This window comes from Sceloporus undulatus, chromosome 1 (genome assembly GCF_019175285.1).
Source record: "Sceloporus undulatus isolate JIND9_A2432 ecotype Alabama chromosome 1, SceUnd_v1.1, whole genome shotgun sequence".
Classification (NCBI taxonomy): Eukaryota; Metazoa; Chordata; class Lepidosauria; order Squamata; family Phrynosomatidae; genus Sceloporus; species Sceloporus undulatus.
Genome location: NC_056522.1, coordinates 260754010 through 260778168, shown reverse-complemented (window position 1 = coordinate 260778168; position 24159 = coordinate 260754010). Strand labels below are relative to the sequence as shown.

Sequence of the window (24159 nt, the reverse complement as noted above, 5' to 3'; positions counted from 1 at the left end):
CCTGCATCTGTGGCTGGCATCTTCAAAGGTTGGTGGCACTTCCATGCCACCAACCTTTGAAGATGCCAGCCACAGATGCAGGTGAAACAGCAGGAATAAATTCTTCCAGAACACGGTCACATAGCCTGAAAAACCCACAACATGGATCAAAGTGTGGTGTTCCTCTAAAAACAACTAAAGTGATGCTAGACTGTATGACTAAAACTATTGTTTCCAGTCATGAGTAGGAGTCATTCCACTTTATTACAAACTAATCAAACTTCATCTGCAGTGTAGTAGCCACTTTGGATGCTGCACATTGAGAAGAAGAATGACTTCAGAGGAGACCAACAAAGATAGAAAACAAGTTCTGTGTGGAAAAATGGAAGGAACTAGAAGTGATTAGTATGATAAAAGGGATATTAAGGGTGGACATGATAGCAATCAATATTTGCTGTCATATGGAAGAGGACAAAGACATTCCCTGCCTCTGAAGGCAGGGCAAGGTCTAATGGGAAGGTAGATTGCAGTTGAATCTTCGGAAAAATGTCTTGCTGGTAATAGCAAGTTACTTGAATCTGTTATTTGAGGGAGTAGTTCTTCCTCACTGGAGAGCTTATCCAGCTATCTGTCTTTGTTGGAGGTGGCTTCAGTTTTCCTTCTTTATGTAGGTGGCCCACAAGTCCCATCCCTCCAAAAAATTCCATCCCTCCAAAAAAATCCAATTCTGATTCTCTAATACTTCAACACTGTGCTCACTTCTGGGAGTTTCTGCCAACACTTCAGGAGTATCTGTCTACTTTGTAGACAATAGTGCCTTATGGTCTCTGATAACATTCTTGAATTAGATCATCATGCTGGAATTTAGCCCACTAACAAGTTTGGTAGGCTTCTTAGCTATTGTTAGCATTTATGCTGGCAGTGCATTATCCCTACCCTGGTTGACAATGACTGCAGAGTTGGACAGTACAGTATTGACTTGTATAAGTTGAAGATCATCATAGACTTGAATGTATCAGATGCATTCCCAAGCACACTTTGTCCCTGGTAAAGCCCTACACAGTAGTAGTTCTTGATAGTGGAAATATGAGGTAGGAGTCATGAGGAAGACTAATTCCTTTCAATATCATTAGGTGGAGGACAGTTTTTAAAGTGATAATTCCCTTCCATCAGCACATTTTAGAATACTGGCAAGAATGCTCTATCACAGTCTATGTTGTGTACTTTTATACATACTTAGCTGTGTGACAGAGATGCTAAGGAATCCTGTTAGAGAATTTAAAAGATGCACAATGGTAAACCAGCAAGAGTGTCCTAATGCATATCAATCTTGTGCATTGGTCACTTTGTTGGCTCCCCAGAATAGTAACAAAACAGCAGCCACTTGCTGCATCTGGATATTGTGGAACCGCCCAATTCTGTTTCCTGCAGATGTAAGTCCACTTACAAAGAAACAAGTCCCCAAGTGAATTCTGGCTACAATTTTCACTTTTAAATTTATTTTCCTCAGGACCTTTTGAAAAAATGTTTTGTTTATTTTCCTATATTTTTGCTGGCCTCAGTCTGTAGCAATGAGGATGAAAAACTGTATGCAACAAATGGGTTCTCCATCCCATTTTAAGGACCTTGGAATGCACAGCTGGTTACAATGCATTTGACAACTACATTGACCAAACACTAAGAACTGGCACTGTTTCATAGTTCTTTCATTGTTATAAGTTGGCAGCAGAGCAAATGAAAATAAAGCAAATAAAAAAAATTAGCCTATTAATATAACCATTAAAATAAACAAAAATGTCTTTGAATACATCAGAATCAGGAAACCAGGAAGAAGGTCAATGGATAATTAACAAGGGAGGGATAGGATTGCTATTGCTAACAAGAAACAGGGACATGGCAGAGAAAATGAGTTTTTTGCATTGGTCTTCAGAAGGAAGAAGTTGGAGACTATTAGTACTCAACTGCTCTCCCCCCCTCCCCGAAAGATGATGGAAGCACAATGTCATACCAATCTGAGGTGACAATTAATGGTTTCAAAGCTAGTTGATTAGTAGGAACTTTCCAAATCCAGATAATAAGCACAAAAATGTCCGTAAAGAGCTCAAATGGAAAATTGGTGACATTCCAAACCATATGCAAATTGCTATTAAAATGGGATTCCTCAGACATTTGGAAGAAGCGGCTTAGACTACACTTGAGAGGTGGAGAGCCTGTGGCCTTGTTGCCCCAGCTAAGTGTAAATACAATGTACAATCTTGTAACTGCTGAGTAGGATGCCAGCTGGTATCTTGGCTCATCCAGCTGTACTGTTGGGCCTTGTTGTGTACCTTAAAGTCAATTCTGATTTATGGTGACTCTAAGGTCACTTAGACTTATCACTTAGGTTTCTTTGGCCTGGTACAAATGGGCCTGAAAGGGCAGGCTAGGGCCACCTTTTGTTGCTGCTGTGCAACAAAAAAGGAGCACTAAAAAGTGGCTCCTTTTTCTGCTGCCGTAAGCAGCCTGTGGCGGTGCGAACATGTCACTGCTACACTGCTCCATTTGGACGCAGCGCAGCAGCGATGACATCACTACATGTGCTGTCAATATGGCACTGCACAGCGATGATGCCCTAGTCACGTGCTAGGGTTGCAGGGTGTGTGGGTGTTCCGCCCTGAGTCAACCCTAGCACATGACGAGGGCATTGTTTAGGGCTCGTTTGTACTGGGCCTTTGGCAAGATTTGTTTAGAGAAGGTTTATCTTTGGCTTCCTCTGAGAATGTGACTGTTCAGTAGGTGAGTGGGGATCTGACTCGGTCTCCCAGTGTCCTAGTCATTGAAACCATTACACCATGCTGGCTGTTGGACCTAAATGCAGTCTATGTCTAATGTTTTATATCTGTGTCCTCCTTCCTTTGAAGAATCCTGAAAATTGTGGATTGCTGAAAATTCTATTAGAAATTATTAATGCTTATAACTGTAGTTCCCAGAATTCTCTGGAACAGGAAACTTTGCAAGCCATCTTACTGTATAGAATGGGTTAGGAAAACAATAGCAATCAATGGTCAAAGCATCTATATTTATTTAGTAATACAGCAGAGTCTTCTGAGTGTACAAGAGTATGCACTGAAATGAGTACAAAGCTGAGTATGCCCAAACTGAACGACAGGTTGGTCTCTGTCACTGTCCCTCTGTGTCTGATCATACACAGTTCACACCCAGAACAAGATTTATCCATTTGAATTCATGAAGTAAACAGATACAAAGGACAGTACTCTTTTACCTCTAATAGAAGGCAGATTTTGCCAATGTGCATTGTGGTGTAAGCATGAGGAAAGCTAAACCACTCCAAATGCTGTCTTCTAAAGCAACAGGTGGCCCATGTCCCACTGCATCTATTCAAGTAGCAGGTACATCATGTACAACTACAGGTACCAGCTGCCCTAGTCAGCATAGCCAATAGTCTGGAGATTCTGGGACTTACAATGGGGTAATAGCTGGGGGAATGCATATTTCTTGTTTACACTAGCTGTATAGTCACTTGGGCAGGGGGTCTTTGGTTGTTATGGAGGGAGAAAGGGAAGATTAACCTCCAAACAGATCTCTCTCTCTCTCTCTCTCTCTCTTTATATATATATATTATATATTCAGGCTCGTGTGGGCTCATGTCTACATATATCACTAACAGATACCACCCTATCTTTCCATGCTTCAAGCTCTCATAAAGCAAAGTTAACTGCAATGCTGTAAAGATTTCTGGGCCAAATATTTCCTCCAACACAGACATGTTTTAAAACAGTGCACTCTATTCCTATGAGACTTGCATTCATAGAAGCAAACAGTACTTATTTGCTTTGTTCATGATGGTTTTTGATCATAATGACATTTTATCTGTAAGCTGCACCATAGGTTGTCTTCATTGGATGGTCAACTTTTCTTTTTGAGTGATAGAACAGCAGGTTTTAAGATTTTAACCTCCCAAGTTTTTTTGTACTTCAGCTCTCTGGCATGCTGGGATTTCTGGGCACTGAAGTGCAAAACAACTGGAGGGCCAAATATTGGGAGCCATAGAGTAAACAGACTTCTCAGATAGGGTTGCAGTTGCAGTAGCAACTGTTACTATATAGCAAGCAGGAAATGGATGTATGTAGATTTATGGGGGAGCCAAACTGGGTTTCTTAAATATATAAAGAATCAATAGAAGCATCAAACTGCCAAATTAGTAGTAATTTTGTGTACCTGCTGAATTTGTGGAACTATTTGTTCTCATTCACCATAGTGGATTTGTTGCATCTTTCTTAATCCCTCCTCACTCTGACCTGATTCTGAAGAGAGAACTCAGTTTGTGGTCATTTCTTAACTGAGCACCATGGAAGGGTGTACTTACAAGGTACACCAACAAGGACCTCTTTCTTAACCGAGGAATTAAGGAAAACTGCATCCTTGTTTTCTATGCACAGGGTAAGCTGCAAAAATCAGGTGAGGGTCAGGTGTTATGGAAACTGGTGGGAGATATTTCAAGCCGATGGTTTCAAAAGGAAGCTGTCGGGTGCTAAGCAATAACAACAACACCTCTTCCTTTTTCAGTTTCTGTGCATCAGTCACCCAGTTCTAATTTTCAAGGACCTATGCAAGCAAGGGGGGCCTACAAGTTAAGATCTATTAGGGGAAAGCATCTTTACCAGAAAAAAACACTACCTAATCCCCCCCCCAAATTGCACACAAACCCCTATAGGTCTACAGGAGGCTATTCTATCATACAGTATATACAGGGCAACTTGCTTTTGTTGCCGCTTGAAACCATATTGGCTCCCCATTGTGACTGACCAAAATATGACCCCAAATCTTTGCTACATATATCCAAATTTTAACATTTGCAGAAAGCAGCTTAGAGAAAGGGGGGGGGGAATCCCAGTATTCTAATATTGGAGTCAAAGGCCAGTCCTGATGCCAGCCATAAAAGGCACTGCATGCATTCCTCCCTTTGATGGGATACCAAGGGCTATGTACTGTATATAAAACAAGGCTGCTGCTGGTTTATGTGAAAGGCAGTACAGTCAAGAGTTCAACTATTAAAGTGGAGAAATCTTGTCAATGGCTTTTAGTGGAGGAAGGTGAGTTGGGAAACTAAGGCACACCAATACTGCTTTCTACAAGTAATAATGCACATGGTTTGTAGTGACACTACTAGTGTCAGAATCTGGAGGCCACAACATGGGGCATAAGTGAAACTATGTTGACTTGCTGCCATCCCAGCAATTTCTTTGTGGCAATGTCCCTTTGTCCCAGTACTCTGAAGGGGCAGTCTAGTAAAGTGGTTAATAAAGCAACAAAAACAACTTGCCTCTTACTGGATGTTTAACTCTTGTGTTTGGTACTATGTCTTCTTTTATTAAGCTGTCCAATGTGTGCACTACTATTCTATGGTTTGTTTGGTTTTTTAAAATCCAGTCATGTTGTTCCTTGCTTGATTTGCTTTTTCTTAATAGCAACAAGTAATGACAGGTATTAGCTATGCAGGATCTTCCTTTAATACATACAAACACAGCTTTGTGGCTTTTAGGTATCCTCTAACTAACAAGATGTGTCTGTTCTAATACTCATCCCACAAATCTCACAGAGCCAGTCTTTGTTCCTCCTACAAGTTCTGTTTCTGATAAATAGCTCGATTCTTTCCTGCTGTATCAGAGGAAAATGCTAAGTATAAACACAGTGACATACTATTAAGATTTCTACCTGAGGCTCACAAAAGATGCTTTCCTCTACAAAATAAGGTTTCCACACCTATGGAGACTATTCCCTTTAACAAAGGATTCTCCTTTATCTAACAAGGTGACCATCGGTGCTGTTGGAGATGCTGAAAATTGAGAGACATAACTTTGAATGCAACAATGAATCTCTAGGTTAATAATTTGGACCAAAATGTATAACTTTGCTCTATATTTAAATATATTTCAATATGAACCAATCCCAGGTACTTCACATCCACTAAGATACTCTTACCTGCAGAGAGAGAAGTGAAAATAATATACAAACCACCTCAAGACTGGCCAAAAGCCAACTTGAGGATGCTGTTTTAGAAAGCAGGTTCTAAGGCAGCCAGTACACCTTTTCCACAATTGCTCTCCCCATATTTTATAGTAAGAGTGGTGAAGTCTTTCACCCCAAGAGGTAGTTCAGATAAATTCTCAGGAATACATTCTAGTAGTGGATTGTGGAAAAACATAGCAACAAAAATAACATATTTCAACTTAAACATATCCACCTTTTAGAATGGGGAAAGTCTCATACAAAAGCTGGAAAGATGAAGGTAGCATGAAGAAGGGCTGGACTGGGATCGCAGGAGGGCCAGATTCCACCCCAGGGGCTGAGATTCTCCACTCTTGATTTTCTGACTCTCTATAAACTAATGAGAATTAGAGCTAATTGGTGTGTCGCTTCAGATAATTCTGTCTTCACAACCCCCATTGCTTCTGACCTAATAAACTAAGTGAATGAAAAAGCCCACCACCTATCTCCACTAAAGAGCTTGAGGATGGAAAAATCACATTTGTGGATTGTAAGTTGCGGTCCATATAAAGTGATCCCCAACCCACAGCTCTGCATGGATCTACACTGCAAAGCAGGGTACCGACCTCTTGGTCAGTGTAACTTTGCATGAGTCTAGAAAGTTTCACCAGCATTGACCCAATGCCACTAGAAACAAGTGGACTTTTATTACTATCCCATGTATAAGCTTACCATTATCCATTCCTCATAAGATATCCTAAATTCTTTAAAATTAAAAGCAAGCCATTCCTTTCTAAGGGTCTATAGGATGTGTGGGTGGCATGAGCAATTGGTAACAAGAGTATTCGGAGATGAGAACAAGAGGCACACACTAAAACATATGGAAGTAGCCAGGGATGACTCAAGCACCCTGGGAGGCTTTTCTTCAGTATCTTGAACAAGCCTGGAAATCCTGCTGTGACATCAGCATCCACAAATTCCGAAGAAACATAGCAGTCCATGGACATTCAGTACAAGATGTGAATAATGAGAGTTTCATGCAGACTCTGGAGGAGTCCTGAAAATTTGCTTGGATGTTGACTCGCCTCTTTAGAGTTAAGGAATACCTTTATAAGATACGGAAAATGGCCAAGAGGAAAATGAGATTTAAAGAGCCTTGAAAAAGAAACAAAAAAAAGAGTGCAAAAATAAGGCACATCAGACAAACTGGGCTGAGTTCTATATATACATATAAAAAGGCACTGCAAGGAAAGAGTTTCATGATGTAAAGGCCACAGTCCATAATGGAGCTTCATAGACACATTTTATGGAGAAGAATTAGACCTGAACAGTCCCATTTTCTGTGTGCTCTTTTCTTTACAAACCTATGAAGTCCTCTCTTCGATAGCCCTTCTGTAAAAACACAGAAAAGTTTTTATCACACAATGGTAAATCATGAGTTGACCACATACCTCAGGGCAAAAATAGCACAGAAACTGAAAAGAGCTGCTGGTATAGACATAATTCACTCCTGCGCAAAGTCAGCTGGTGGCTTCCAAGCTAATGAGATAGTGCATATATTCTGGAATCACTCTGTTTTCTAAAGTGCTCAATATAATCGCTGGATAGGGTTCAACAACATGAATAGCAACTTCCAAGTTCAGACTAAAAGCCAGAGCAGATTTGCCATGGAAGCCACTACCTGCCACTCTGTGATATCTGCCTCAGACAATAATCCACATCAGAGCAGTGCCCCCTCTTTCCTCATTAATGATGTTCCCTAAAAAAATAGTCTGAGTCTTAAAAATAAGTGATATCTATCAGACCTGTTGAGATGTAGGTGCACACTATGTCACTTGGAATGAAACTGCAAGTCACCAAGCTGTTTGGGTAGAATTTACTTTCCACCCATGGATATGGTTAAAATTGTGACTCTTATTATTGTGGAAAATGAAAATACTGGGCATATCCAAGCATTCTAATGTCTATGTGCCGCTAAGCACAGAATTAACCTTGATAAAGTCAGCACTAGGATGGCCAGATACAAAAGAGCAATGTACTCCTGTATTTGTAACAGTCATGTGGAAATGGGGGCTTTGAGAAGGTGCACATTTTCTTATGCCCACATGGCAATAATATAATAATAAAAATTTATTTGTATTCCACCTCTCTGTGCAGCACAATCTTACACGTTAAAGCACTACAGACCCATATCCCAATATCCCACCCAACCCCTAAAAAACAATTAAACAATTCAAAATTTGAAACATATCTAAAAATAACAGACAAGTAAATAACAAAAGAAATCAGACAATGGCTGTGGCAGAAGTCAGGGATATAGTAGGTTCAAATTCTTGGTGGCCGGTTATCTATTCAGGAAAGGCCTGCCAGAAAAGATAAATCTTAATAGCTTTTTTAAACCTATCTAAGGTGGTAACATGACGGATCTCCTCCAGCAGGCCATTCCATAATCTGGGAGCAGTTGCCAAAAAGATCCTTTGGGAGGTTGCCAGATAAATCATGCCAGATGAAATTTATTCTTGTAAAACCTGAGCTAAAGATAAAGGTATTCCCCATTGACAAGGTAGTCAAGTCATTTCTGACCATAGGGGGTGGTGCTCATCTCTGTTACTAAGCCAAAGAGCCAATGTTGCAGAGACTACTCTGTGATTGTGTGGCCGACATGATTGCACAGAACTCTTATTTTCCTTCCCACCAGAGTGGTATCTTTTTAATCTCCTTGCATTTACATGCTTTCCAACTGCTAGGTTGGCGGAAGCTGGGACTAGTGATGGGAGCTCACCCCATCACGTAGCATCCAGGCCTCGAACTGCCAACTTGCTGATCTAGCAATCAACAGAGTCAGCATCTTAACCATTTGAGCCACCGCATCCCACATAAAAACAGAGCTACTACTATATTAAAACTTAATTTCCTTTAACAGTTGATCATTGTAGAACACTGGGGTAGGGGGCTGTGTGGCTGCATGGACAGGCCTTTTGTGTGAAATCCATGCCTCCCCCCCAAAATTCGGGATCACACCTCCAGATAGGTATGCCATATCCCACCTGCAGGTGGGACAGTCCCGTTTTTGGCAGTCCTGGCCCAGTCCCGGTCCGGTTCCTGCCAATTCTTGGGTTTGGGGCCAGCCTCTGGGCCGGGCCCGCTCATGAGGCCGGCCAGCCACCCGCCTCCACCTCCGCCTCCTCCTCTGTGTGCGACCGTGCCGGGCAGTTGCCTGGGCCACGGCCGGCCTCAGCGCGCACTCGGCGTGCCTGTTCACGGGACTAAAAAGGGAGCTCATCCCCTTGACGCTGGCTGGGCAATGGCAAAACAGCAGGGGTGGGGCTGTTTCCAGCCCTAGACTGCCATTAGCCAGCATCAAGGAGGAGGAGGAGCCTTGGAGGAGGAGGAGGCAGAGCGGAGGAGGACTCTGGGCCACAGGGAGGGGAAAGGGCTCTGTCCTGGCATATGGTGCCAAGGAGGAGGAGGAGGAGGAGGAGGAGGGTGCCCATTTCCAAAGTTTTTTTTCTAAAGTGTGTTTTTTGTGTATTTTTCGTGCTTTTAATGCTAACAAGTCTGCCTTGTTTTAACAATGATAGTGATGATGATGATGATGATGATGATGATGATGATGATGATGATGATGATATCAGCCAGCTTGTCTGAAGCCGAGAGAGTGTGACTTTCCAAAGTTTGTTTTTGTGTATTTTTTGTGCTTTTAATCCTAACAAGTCTGCCTTGTTGTGACAATGATGGTGATGACAGTGATATCAGCAAACTTCTGAGGCATGCGCTCACTGTTTCTGAAGCCAAGAGAGTGTGACCTTCCAAAGTGTGTTTTTTGTGTATTTTTTGTGCTTTTAATCCTAACAAGTCTGCCTTGTTGTGACAATGATGATGATGATGGTGATATTGATATCAGCAAGCCTCTGAGGCATGGCCAATGTAAGTTGCTCTGATTTTTACAAACTCATGAGCAGTGAAGAAAAATCAAAGTACCTTGACCAAGTACACACTTCTGAGAAGTACAGTTAGTGTAAGAAACCTGAAACCGAGGGCAAATCCATGTCTTGTTAAACCACCTTGACATGTTAAATATGCATAGCCATGCTAACCCATGTTAAGTGTTAAACCCAAAGGGTTTGGTTATAGAATAAGCCTCTGAAAAATGCAAGAGACCATGTTAAATAAAGCCATGTTACATGCCCAAATGTGCTGCTGTGTGTGTTTTGGAATGGGTTTGGCTGGAAAGGGAAGAACATTTCTGCCATCTGTCTAGGAATAATGCCAAAATGTCCTCCATTTTGAGTATGCCCAAGAAACATGTGTTTATATTAATGCTTGTTTAAATTATTAATTTTTTTTAGTTGTTCATGTGTCCTCCATTTAAAAAACATGTCCTACATTTGGGGCTAAATTTTGTCCTATTTTTTTTACATTTGTCCCGGTTTGGAGGTTGACAGTTATGGCAACCCTACCTCCAGAGGCTTCCAGGGGCACAATTTTGCATTTAATTGCAACCTGCCTCCTCTCCAAGCTTACAGTGGTCCCAAAGAGCTTTTTTTAAAAAAATGGAAAACAGGAAGTGGCTGAACTCTTGATCCCACTTTCATTAAAACATATGTGCCATCTGTAGGGTGAAACATAGGGAGGGGATAGATACTGGACTTTCTATGGTTGTGCACACCTATCCTGTCCTAGGATCAGAGTTCATTGTACAACTCTGCACAATGAGTTGCACAACTGTCAAATCATTTTCATTCTTTTGATATGGACTTTCAGAAGAAAAGGAAAAGGATAAGTGTCTATTGTGGACCTTGGAAGGGCAATCATGTTTCCCCATATGCACTGAGCAGGAGGTCAAGTCTTCACCAAAAACACACTGAAAAATGGAAGGAAGTGCCATACCGTTTTATAGTCCCGATGAAGCTTGCTGTACTGCCACATGTTGGTCAGGAGGCTGGTAGCAGCTCTGGAAGACTTCTCACTCTCTGAGCTAGAGAAAGAAGATAGACAAAACATGTTGTAAGTGAGGCTTAGGCATGCTCCTACCTCCTTCATTAATTACTAGTAGATTTTACATCAGGATGCCATCAGTGAACATCTAAGACTGATGCTGCCATCTGACACACATTCTCCTAGGAGCGAACACCACAGGGATTACTTCTGAGTAGACATGCATAAAGATGCATTGTTGAGGTTGCAACCCTAAGCACACATGTTTGGAAGTAAGCCCTACTGAATTCAGTGGGATGAATTTCACAGATACTATGAACATGTTTGGGCTGCACCTTTGGAAGGAAAAGGTACAGGCATACCTAACTTAACAGATTTCTGACAAAGAAACTCCTTTTTACGAAGTCTTTTAAAGGCTGTCTGAACAATTTCTCCTCGTTCTCTGCCTATCTGGAAATTTTTAGCACTATTTTAGCATTGGGAGGATAGTGAAGGATGGCTAGAGAAACACAGACTTCTGGTGTCAGGCTGCTGTAGCAAACAATGCAATAAAGTTTTTGTTAGCAAAGAATGAAAATCTACTCTAGCTGATCCTCCTATAGCTATGTGTGCCTGTATACAACAGGCAAGATAAACAGCAGTTGCATCAAGATTTCCTTACAGACAATGCATGAAAAAAAGGGAAAGCAGATAAGTCTGCCTTGCCAGCTTCCCCCAGTATGTGTAAGTTTGGCCACCACAGAGGAAATCATAAGATCGTAATAGCAGCAGAGTCTGGCGAAAGAAAAAGCCATCTCTGGATGCATTATAGAAGAAGTCTTGAAATGGATTTTAGAAAGTTCAACGTGTTTTAGTTTGCTTATGCAAGGTTTACCTGACCCTGTTGTTTCATTTCACATGTGCGTATTGTTAGTTTTGAATAAAAAGTTGCTGAAACAAGTCAGATTGCTCTGCATATGTGTGTGTAGGAACCTATCATTGTATTTCTGCCACTGGTACCACATTTTTTGTGTTAAAGAATACGCAGGAACGCATCTACTTCATTAACTGGGGTACATCTGTAAATCATTGAGAAAGGGACCCCTGTTACAAATTGTTCACATCTAGAACTATTCTATTTCCTCTGTTTGCATTTCCTTGGTAACTATGATTAAGTTTTAAATTACTGCAATACTCAAAAAGTGAGGACTGACATAGGGGGTAGAATTCTTATTTGGGAGGGACAAATTATTCCCACCCCCAGTAACTTCTGCCATCTTACTTGTCAAGAATGGATCTAATGGTGAGATAGTTCTAAGAGTCTTCAAATTCAACTGCTGAGACTAGAGATACAGGATAAGAAAGTGCATAGGATGCTATAACAGGACACAGAGAGCAGGCCAGCTAAAATATGGCTTTCAATATATATTTGGGAGCAAAACTGGTGGGGTTCAGCTCCTGAGGCTGGGGAAGAAGGAAGCTCTTGGCTATTGTTCCCACCTGTCCCTCTTCTTCTTGATGTAGAAGAGCTTCCGCAGGCCATCAAAATAGACAATATCACGGGCAGCAATCGGGCTTTCCACTACCAGGTTATTCAGCACTGCAATAATGTTGACAACCACATCTGTTGGAGGCCACTTGTCTCCAGGGCTGCCTGGGAGCTTCTCAATCAAATGGCTCACCACCTTGGTTGCTGCCGATTAAAAAACAAAGCAGTTCAGTAATACAGTTAAACAAACCCACTGGGAAGGAAAGAGGATCTCCCCAGCATCTCTGTGTACATGAAGAAAGTAAGAAATTTATTGTGCCAAAGAGGCAACTCCACCCAGATTTTGGTCAGGTCCTAGATGTCAGCCTTCGCTTTGTCCCCCAAATAAAAGTGCACTCACACATCTCATCTTTGTTGCGTGCATTCCGGGACAGATTGCGAATCAGACCCGTTAGTGAGCGAAGCTGGTGATGGTCTGCTGTGCGGACTCTGTCCAATACCGGGTTGAGAATTCTCTCTTGCTCCAAAGCCACTCTGCTGAGAACACCTGCCCACTACAAGGGAGGAGGAAGAACAGTGTGAGTCAGCAAGAGGATGATGATCTAGCAGCTCAATCAGGCTCAAGTAGAAGGATCCTCTTCTTTATAATTCTGAAACCTGGGGTCATCTCACAAAGCTGAACATTCTCCTAGGAGCGAACACCACAGGGATTACTTCTGAGTAGACATGCATAAAGATGCATTGTTGAGGTTGCAACCCTAAGCACACATGTTTGGAAGTAAGCCCTACTGAATTCAGTGGGATGAATTTCACAGATACTATGAACATGTTTGGGCTGCACCTTTGGAAGGAAAAGGTACAGGCATACCTAACTTAGCAGATTTCTGACAAAGAAACTCCTTTTTACGAAGTCTTTTAAAGGCTGTCTGAACAATTTCTCCTCGTTCTCTGCCTATCTGGAAATTTTTAGCACTATTTTAGCATTGGGAGGATAGTGAAGGATGGCTAGAGAAACACAGACTTCTGGTGTCAGGCTGCTGTAGCAAACAATGCAATAAAGTTTGAGGTTTGAGACAGACAAAGAAAATGTCTCTCCACCTTACACACAGCCAAGTTGCAGAATTCATTGTCACAAAATGTTGTGATGGCTACTAACTTGAATGGCTTTTAAAACAGATTACAAACTGATGGAAGCAAAGGATGCCAGTCATGATGGCTATATATTAATTCCTAAGCATCAGAGCATGAGGGCACTATTGCATTTCTGGCACTGCTTTTGAGCCTCCTATTAGCCAGGGATAGGTGCAAATATTTACTCCATGCTTCTCCTGAAGGCTGCATAGTCATATTTCAGCAAACCAGAAGTGAGATGCTGCTGCAGCTCATTTCAGTTTCAGTCAAAAACTTAGGGAGGAGCTGTTTATTCTTGGGAGACAGTGGGGGGGGGCAACTAAACCCACAGTGAAACTTTTTTGCAGTGATTTGGGCAATTTTCAGGGGAGGGCTGGGCATTCCCCAATTTTAATTTCTTCAGAGGGGAGATCCAGGGGAGGGGAGATCTCTTCTACTGTAGAAAGATAATTTTGGACCTGCAGGCCAGTTTTTATGCTCTCACAGTCTCCAGGTATTGCTACTTGCTTGTGCTTGGGGGAAAAAAAAACCTCACATTTAAAATTCCTCTCTGTGGCAGCTTTCCACAATGATTTAGTGCTGTATCACAGCAATGAGAGGATAATTCATGAGGTAGAAAAGGGAGTGAAGGGAACCTTTCCTCTCTGTTTTGAATGTGGAAAACAAGTCATGGCAAGATCAGGGACGTAGCTAGGATTTTAGGAGGGGGGGTCCAGACTAAGTGCCACCATTATAATGGGGCTTGAGTGCGGCGGCGCAGCAGCACACACCATTCATTTTTCTAATGGAAGGGGGGGTCCGGACCCCCAGATCCCCCCCCTGGCTACATCCCTGGCAAGATGCAGAATTAGTGCTGATATCTGGCTGACCATGTGTTTGCTGCACTTCCAAACCATATAACCTCTATGTTTGGATAAATGAAATCAGTATATAGGAACTTTAAGTGATGAGTTTGGCCTGCTTCTCCACTTGATTTAATAAGTGGCTTTGGGATTACTGATTATTAATGATTTCTATTTTTGTCATGTATGGCTTCAGCCAGGTTCTGTCACATTTTTTTATCCCTACAGTAATGTATCTGTTTTCCTCTTCCCTCTTCCAACAGATTCTTCTCTGCTATCAACTCCTCTGCTACAGGGAAGGGCAAGCTCTCCCTGCAACCACTGTCCAGGTCCCAGCTCTGCCATCTAGAGTAGTGCGAAGGATGTTCTTCCAGAGACATCTTCTCCTCTCCCTGGAGCTTTAGGAACTTTCAGACAGTGTCAGCATTATACATAACTGCTGAGAGAGCACAGGTTCAGCTGGGAGAAATTATCCTAGCCTTTTGCACCAGGGTAGCTTTGCAGACTCAGGTCCTTCATCACTGAAGAAAGTCTACTTAATCCCCCTACAATACTCCATAGATGGAGAGAAAGGTTCACAGTGCTGAAGAGCATCTTCCCATTCCAGGTCTACATTTACCTTCTTGCCAAATCTTCACAGTTGGCAGTCTTAAAATAAAATAAGACAGTGGACTGAAAACACCTCACAAGTCTTTCCCCACTCTCCTCAGCATATGCACTAGCTTGTGTAAGGCCAGCCAACAGGATCCTAAGTGAGAATTTTGTTTTGTGTTATATTATGTTAAGTTATATTATGCAGTCGCACCCTTCTGTCTCCTGCTGTGACGTTCTGAAGAGCCCCCGCAGCTGCCTCTGTGGTGTGCTTGTTAAGCTCACATCTCTGAAGCAGCCGGTTGTAGACTCCAATAATCTGAGGGTTCCAGAGCCATTCCATTCCCTTGGGATCTTTAGAAACTTCTGTAAAAGTCACAATATCTGAGTTCATGTGGAGCTGGAAAGAAAAGAGAGAGACTATTTAATGGCATGACATTGTTTCCTACCTAAAGACAAATCATCTCTTTCGTATCTCCCCTAGAACCCAGCACAGTTCTGGCTTCCTTAGGGCTGTAACTCCCTCTGCCACAAAAACTGTGCTTCCTACATCTTACATCTACTTCAGTCTGGCCTAGTGATCATTCAAGATCTTTATTGGAACCTTAAACATGTGTGTACACTTGTGTGTGTCTCCTCTGCCCTATTGCTAATTTTCTGCCATTCAAGATGAGGAGCTATAATTGGTGACATCAGTCTCCTATCTTTAGAAGCTATTTCTTTTCTGGTGCATCAGCATTATGAAAAGGGTCAAGTCTGGCTGCCCTGATCTGGAAAATTGTCTCACTAATCTGTTCGCTAGGTACTTACTTTAGATACACAGTGCTTGGTAAAATATAATTTGCACATATTCAGGAACACACAAATAAATGTGTATTTTAGATCTATCTGGCACCTTGAATCCTGACACTAAAAAAGTAAAACAGAATGCTGGGACTAAGCTGTGGGGAGCCCCAGCATACAATGGCCTGAATACAGGTGGTTAGCTCCAACCAGAATAGACACACTGAGTCAACAGTTGAATAGCGAGTCAAGATATTGATTTAAAAGGTCTAGCTTTTAGGGAATTAACATTAGGATTTAGGTCATTAAGCCATGTCATCTTCTTGATCAAACTCCTGGTTCCATTCCACTTACAGTCTCCCCTTGCACTCTCCCTAATTCCCAGTCTTTCAGAACAGATGGGATGCAACAACCTGTTTCCTATCTACTCCCCCAAATGCCATTCATCTTCCTATCCTTACCTCTCGGGCCCTCCTGCTTTGTGGGCTGAAGCAGCCTACCAGCTCACTGGTCATGGTAGCTCCATCACTCCTCTTATGGCCTTCTAACCGCTGGAGTGAGGAAGGCGGCATCTCATCATAGAGGCGGTAGGAAAGGTTGCGCAGTACACAGACAGCATTCTCCACACTCTGTAGGGGGGAAATCAATTTTTCAATGAGGAACCAATGAGCCAGTATGGTGTAATGGTTTGATTGTTGGATTAGGATCTCAGGAGACCAGGGTATGAATCCCTGCTCAGTAATGAAAAACCACTATATGACTCTGGGCAAGCTTCAGAGAAAAGCCTCAGGAAAAGGGGCAGTATGGGCTGTACCAAATGCCAAAGTAGGGCTGTGCCAAATGCTGCATTTGATACGGTTTTCATGTGAATGAATGCAATGCCAGAAAGATTATGAAGGTGTTAAAGGGAAGAGAGCAGCTCCAATTGCATAGTGCTTTGGAAAACAACACTATTTTACTGGGAGAAGAGCCTAGTGCAAAAAGGCCCTTAATTTAGTCATGACTAATGTAGATCTATTGACTTAAGCAGATTTACTCAAACTAAAGAGTTAATCTGGATCCAGCCCAAAGTATTTAAAGACATGCTTCTTTCTGATAAACACATACATTTTTAATAATTTATTATCTGCATTTCTAAATGTTTGCCTGAGGCCACTTGCAATGAGAATCTTCATTGGCTTTTAGGAGTATTTTATAAATGTCAACTTCAAGAAAACATATTCTTAAAAATATGGTCAGTTTACATTAATATATATATGCCTAGCCCACAATCATATCCAATGGGCTTCCCTTCACTTTTTTCTATTTTTTTCCTTTTTTCTCATTCTTTTTCCTTGCTTTGTATTTCACTTTAAAAATCCAATTAAAAATTTAAAAAAAGAAAAAGGAGTAGAGGCAGATTTATTGCCTGGAGGCTTCTACAATGCCTTTCTGCCAAGGACAAGGAAGGATATACAAGTAGAATCCCAAGGAGTTCTAACTTGAGCAATAACCTTCTACGTCAGGCTGCAATTCCATGTGAACTTATCTGCAAGTAAGTGATACTGAAGTAAATGGAGGTTATGTCTAAGTAGATGCATACAAGATTGTCCTGTCAACATTTGTGTACAGCAAGGATAGAAATCATGCAGCCCACTACATGGTGCTGAACTCCAATTCTCAGAATTCTTTACTACTGGGTATGCTGGCTAGAACTGCTGGGAGATGCAGTCCAAGAACTCCTTACCCAACGCCCCAAATCCCCTGCCTGGGGAATTCTGGGAGCTGCAATAATAAAAGTTATTTTTCCACATTCTGTTCTCTCTCTGCAAAAGCACATGGCACTCCACTAACAGCCATTTCAGAGCTCAGAAATGTCTGCATATTCTCTGGATAATTTGTTATGTTTTGCCTTCCTCTGTTATGTTAACAGGTCTTAAGAGGCAGGTACCTTGTACGCACCATCACCATAAAAAACAATAATTGGTGTCAGGAATTTCCAGAACAGTTAACTCTGATTCTACAACACGGGGTTGAAAAAGAAGCTCATTCTCTGCTACTACCTAAGAAAAACAGCCCTATTAGTTGAAAGAAACAAAAGCCTCATCCAGCAGTTTGTTCTGGAAGCTTGGTAAAAATGTACAATTCCCGTAATTTCCCAGCCAGCAAAGCCAGTAACCACACTGATGAGATTCTGAGAATCCAAAGAGGCAACTTTTCCAAGCTCTGCGTCTTCCCTGAAAAACAAAATGACAACCTTGCCCTAAGAAATGAGTGTGGTGGGTCTTTTTTCGTGATGGAGAATACAGTAAAATACCAATGGCTGCCAAAAAATCACATATCTAAAGAAATATGAGCACATATGAGAGTCTCCCCCTCAATGCCCAAAATATGAAGGCACACACACACACATGCATCTACTCCTCAGCCAAGACTGCCAGTGTCCAGGAGAAGGCCCACCTTGTCTTCTGACTTTCCCACTTCCAGTGAGCGATTGATATAGTTGACCATGGAGTCCACCAGGCCATGACACTCACGCATCTTCTGCCGGGTTTGCTGGCTAGCAGAGCTGAGATTCCTACAGTGGAGGCACAAAGGTGAAAATCACCATTAGAAACAACCTGTCATTACACCTTGGCCAAGCTTATTTGTCCCCTCTCTCAGTTTGCAAACCACATAATAGCTGAGAAAGAAACAGCATATCTCAGGTAAATGTTTCTCCCTAATCTTGCAGCTGGATGTGAACTGGAAAATATGATCTGGACAAAGTGTCAAGGCAGTCAAATTAGCTCCAGGCAAAGAAAAGGGGATGTTCTTTCTGTCAATTAAATTGACCCACTTTGTGGTCCAGTGGAAAACCCAGGAGGTGATCTTACACACCTCTAGTAAATGTGTAAAACTACTTTTAATTAAAAGTGCTGATTCAGTGTGGACTTTGATTAGACAGACAGAAATGCAATGTGCAGATTAATAGGTGCCCTCCATCGTTTGATTCTGACCTAGATGTGTACTAGCTGAAGTCTTGCCAAGTTAAGATTGTGTGAATAAAAGGCTTCATCTACACTGCATAATTAATGCAGTTTGATATTGCTTTAACTGCCACGGCTCTAGAGAAATTATCAGATGGGGAAAAGGAAGTTCTTTTCCTATCCTCACAGAAAGATTTTCATACGACGTTATGTTTATCCTGTCAGTGTCCCATCCCTGAACTGCAATTGACCACAATCGTGTGAAAGATTTTCATATGACATTGCACTTATCCTGTCATTGCCCTTTCACTGAAGTTTGTATTAATGGGAGTTTGCGTTAATACAATTCCACTTCAATGACTGGATAAGTGCAATGTTTATGAAATGCTTCTGTGCAATGGTGATAAGGATGGGAGAACAATCCCTGTCCCTGTCCTGTCCCCATCTGATAATCTCCAATTTCTGGAAATGGTAGTTTAGTGAGATATTTAGCCTTCTCTGTCAGAGCGCTCTGGTGCCACGACTAATTACAAATCCCAGGATTCCATTGGATGGAACCAAGACAGTTAAAGTAGTGTCAAACTGTATTAATTATGCAATATTGGGGCAGCCTGAGCGATGGACTAACAAAAGGGCTGAATAAGGATAACACTTCCAGAACTTGTGGGACAGCTTGCCGTGTGGCCCACTTTGAACTGCCATGGTAATTTTAAAGCAGGGGTGGGAATCATGCAGCCATTCAGACACTTTAGGATTACAATTCCCAGCATTCCTCATCCTTGGCTATGCTGGCTGAGAGTTGCTAGTAGTTGCAACTCAGCAACATCAAGAGGGTCATATGATTCCCACCCCTGTTTTAAAGTGTGAAAGCAACAGCACCCATTTTTCTTAAATGATCCTATACAAAGATTTTTTGTAAAGATTTCTCTTCTGGTTCCAGTGACCATGACATATACATTTCTCCTAGTAAGGAGACTACCTGAGGAAGCCGGTAGCATTGTAGAAGATTTCTGCCTCAGAGGCATTTTGCTGGATAATGGCAGCACTGCCAGAGCCAGACAGTGGGGTCAAAACCAGGTCGGTCAGCTGTTCCAGGGTGTCACGGGCCAGGCGGTCCTTGAGATTATCACTGGAAGACAGATTCCAGAGGATGCCTGCAGAACAATGAGAGAGAGAAAAGTGGATAATCTCACTGCAGACAAAATGCCATACTTGACAAGATGTGAAGGTCTTCATCATTACAGGATGGGAAGCATCTTTAATATTAGCGCTACCATTTTATCCCTAGGTATGACGACCACCCCCACCATGTGATTTTACTGAACAAAAGTACTTAGAATCACATAATCGTAGAGTTGGAAGAGACCACAAGGACCATCCAATCCAACCTCCTGCCATGCAGGAATATACAATCAAAGCACCCCCGACAGATGGCTATCCAGCCTCTTTTTAAAAGCTTCCAAAGGTTTATCCTTATCCTATTAATCCTTGAAATATACCTTTGAAATGGATCATTCACATTTCAGTTTTATAGTCAGGCAACTTATAGACACAGTTCGTAGCAATATCTAGACATAGAATGAAGTTGCTGTGATAGCAAAATATTTAGCCTTTTCTGTCAGAGAGCTCTGGTGCCACAGGTCTGGTGTGTGGTTTTCCATCTTGCTGAGTAGTGAATTCTGCTGTAGTGGATTATTGGACTGCATTTCCCATTAGCTACAGCCAGCAGAACCAATGGTGAGGGATGATAGGAATCTTAAAAAAAAAGGAAGCCTACAGATTCCTCACCCTTGCTGTGGTCAAACCTAACTGAGGAATCTTTTTTAAAAAATGCAAGCCTGCAGATTCCTAACCCTTACTGTGGAGACCAGTGGCATGAAACCTACCACATCCTGAATCAACCCTTGAAAGTAATTCTGGAGCATTCACATGAAAAATTACCACATTGCAAAGATGGAAATTTGTTAGATTGGCTTACCCACCTCGCTGGGTGATACAAGATAACTTAGCACAGGGTACCCAAGCGAAACCCATGGCTGACTAGGACCAGGAATCAAAGCACCCTATTGTCCCAGAACACTGTTTTCTGCCCCAAATTTCTGATACCATGAAGTCTACTATTTGCTGATTTCCCCAGAACTGTCTGTCATCTCATTAGGGTCTTTGCTTCCACTGATTTGGATATCTACATGCAGGCAAGAAGTCTCCCTGAAGCTGTTCACATTCCCACACAGCGTCCCTTAAGCACTGCACTAGCAAACATCCAACCTCCCACGCAATGCTATTTAAAGTGCAGCTGAAATGAATTGGAAAATCGATGTAACAAAGCAAATATCAATCAACTACTTTCAAAATCTTCATTGAAACATCTGATAAGCAGTTAACCAGTTCCAAACAGATAAAATGCCACAGCACTAAAAATGCAAGTAGCCTTTTGGAAATTTTTACAGATGTGCACTCAAATTAGATTCAGAATTGCACCTGAAACCCCAGCACCAATCCCAAGATAATACACACTGTCCAGGAGGCAGGCATCAGCTTTGGGCCTGAGAAGAGACAGTCAAACTCTCTGTTGGCTAGCCCTCCCACTAAGCATCTGTCTTCGTGGCCTCTGAGCTGTTGTTTCCAGGTTGTGACTAGGTCACTCAAAAGCTTCATCCCAGGCCCAGACTGCAACCTTGGTATGTAAAATTATGGCCTCATACAGACAGGCCAAAATAAAGCTGCTTCGGGTCACTTTGGAAGTATTCTGTTTAAATGTTGCATGTGTCCTAAGAGTCCGGAATCCATGCTAAAGCCACGATCCAATCCTAAGGACTGGAGTGCAGCTTTGGCTCTGCTTCTGGATTCTTAGGACACATGCATCATTTAAACAGAGTACCTCCAAAGTGACTCGAAGCAGCTTTATTTTGGCCTGTCTGTATGGGGCCCATGTTGTCTTGGAAATGTTACTTTTTTGAGACTACAGCTCCTGGAATCTCCTAGCCAATAGGCCAGTGTCTCTGCTGGCTGTGGAATTCTGGGAGCTGGGGTCCAAAAGATAACATTTTCAGCCTCTGACTCTGGATCCACAGCAAAGATCTCACATGAATACCCAACATAAGCAAAGTTCAGCCTATTCGAAGAACAAGAAGAAAACTGGTATAAAATCATTAGCTCTATTCTACAAAATAATCTGTATTAACAAGAACTCTGTTAATTTGAGTAAGGCTTCTCAAGATGCAAAGCAGGGTTACTGTCCATTAAACCACTAAATCAGTTGCTTAGTAATAAGGTGAGACCAAGCAACTCCCAGAGAAATGTCTATTTCTGACATCAGAAAAAAAAAAAGCAGGCAGACACTCGATGTGTCAAGAGACCATGTAGAAACCTGTATGAATCCAAGCCTTGTAAAACTCTCAGCATTACTGAGATGTTTTACTGCAAATAATGGAGCAACTGAATCACACGTACGTGTTAGAGCAAGATCACCCTGCAGGCTCTGCCATGTGTCAACCTTGCATTTTCCAAGAACTCATCTAACCCCTTTCCATTGGCAGACCCTTAGGTTGGAGACCTTCCACCATAAGGCTGACAGGATAATAATGTCTCAGACCCTTAAGCTCAGTTAGCTTTGACCAGATCAGTTTGCTCTCTCAATTGTTTCCTGCTGGGAATCACTCTTCCCGCAGTCCACCAATACAGGATAAGTATAATACCCAGCAGTCCTCACAGTTGGTGTGCTTATTAGAGTTGTTGGGAGCTGCAGCCCAAGAACATCTGGAAAGCTGCAAAATTCACACCCTTGCTATACAGGGAAGCTCCTTAAATACAAAAGGGCCAAATTCTCCAGACTTGAGGGGGATCCTGTGTAGGCTGCTCATAGTAGGCCCTCTAGTGCTAGCCAATAACACACCCTTATGTTCATTACATTTTAGGGACCTCAGCAGTAACAATGCTAATGCATCCATCAGCTGTGCCACTGTTTTGGATTGCTAGCTCCCATGTCCCTACTGGGCAAGACTCCTTGCCAGCCACTTGCTTTGCAATTAGATGCAGGCTTTTCCCACTAATGGATTGGAAGCCAAATGGCTACTCACTTCTACTGGATCAGTACAACACTACATTGAATACTGCAATCACCAGATAAGCTTGGGATCAACCAAGGGGAATGTGTACTCCTGCAATAAGCATGTTCTTCCTCTCATAACAGGGGGACTTGAGAAACATGCTTCAGAAATCACACAAATCAGGTGTGTGATTACCTTGCAAGAGCCAGTCACAAAACAAAGTACTCCAAATACAAGAGCCACAGTTGAGGACAAATGTGTACTATGAAAAACAATCATCGTTCATCTCTTGAAGGAGGGAAAATATCTTCTTAGGAAATATATGTTAAATGTGTTGTATCATCTAGTTTGATTTCTGCTCACAAATTGGGGGTGGGGGTTATAGGATTTCTACTGTCAGAGATTGCTGGGAGGAACTAGGACATGTATCAGGCCCAGATAGTTTTGCCAGGAGCTGTAATCCCCAGAAAATAGGGGGCTGACTGTAAATGTCTTTGTTGAAAGGCTTAAATTATATTTTTCCCTTTGAGGAGTCTGGATCAATAACTACTTTGGATACATTTTTCAAAAGAGCAGCAAAACATCCACTCCCACATTTGTTATTAAATGTCAAAGAGCAAACTGCCTGGCCATTTAGGGAGAAAAAGGTAATGCAACAGGCAATGCATGGCAATGACATTTACCTAGGGGAAGTTCTGTCGCAAGCTGTAGATATTCAAAAATTAAAGCAAATAAATGCATGATTCTCACAGTGTTTGAGTTCTGCTTCATCTAACAGACACAAAGCAGGAATTCAAGGTTCATTTCACAAGAGTTTGGGCTGTGCTTCCAACAATCAATATTCAGATAGGAGTGGGGAAGAGTCAGCATATATTGCCAGTTAAGGGTCGTTTAGGAGCACTAGGTCATAAGTAGGGAAAGGCACGGTGCCTACTATGAAAAGGGCTGGAAAGAGTGACAGAAAATAAAGGAACAATGTGCTCAGAAATAGACTATTTCCCAAAAGTGAATGTATGTGTGTTCAGAGATTAGCACATTGCTTTTAAAGCACCTTATCTTTGAAGGAATAAGGCGCATTTAATTTTAAAACTGGGTGTTATCGCACTTGCTGGTGCCAGGCAAATGCAACCTGTATGCAGCCCAGATCCTAGCCATGCTTATCCAGCGGCTTTTTAAAAACAAGATTTTGCCGTCTTTGAAAAGCCGCTGGATAAGTGTGGCTGGGATCTGGGCTGCATACGGGCTGCATTTGTCCAGCCATCAGCAAATGCGATAACACCTGATTTTAAAATTAAATGTGCCTTTATCTTGTTGGAGATAAAGCTCCTTAAAAGCAATGCTTTTAATGCCATGAGACAGGGTGGGAGATTTGATCAGTGACAAATAGAATGACACAGAATTGGCTGGTCAAGGATACACTTTAGAAGGATGCATTAGTGGGA

At 42.1% G+C, this 24159-nt stretch overlaps 1 protein-coding gene across 2 annotated transcripts in view; it reads right to left on the bottom strand.

Moving 5' to 3' along the window:
• Positions 1-3016: 3016 nt before the first annotated feature.
• PKP3 (plakophilin 3) overlaps positions 3017-24159 on the bottom strand; it is a 53248-nt gene continuing 32105 nt past the window's right edge. For both annotated transcript variants that reach the window (XM_042471622.1, XM_042471629.1), the window contains 8 exons: positions 19648-19822; positions 18160-18277; positions 16182-16349; positions 15152-15337; positions 12774-12927; positions 12385-12577; positions 10858-10945; positions 3017-7359 (listed from right to left, as the gene is read on the bottom strand). In XM_042471622.1, coding sequence (XP_042327556.1) covers positions 7324-7359; positions 10858-10945; positions 12385-12577; positions 12774-12927; positions 15152-15337; positions 16182-16349; positions 18160-18277; positions 19648-19822 — 1118 coding nt within the window. In that variant the 3' untranslated portion in view covers positions 3017-7323. The remainder of the gene's footprint in view (positions 7360-10857; positions 10946-12384; positions 12578-12773; positions 12928-15151; positions 15338-16181; positions 16350-18159; positions 18278-19647; positions 19823-24159) is intronic.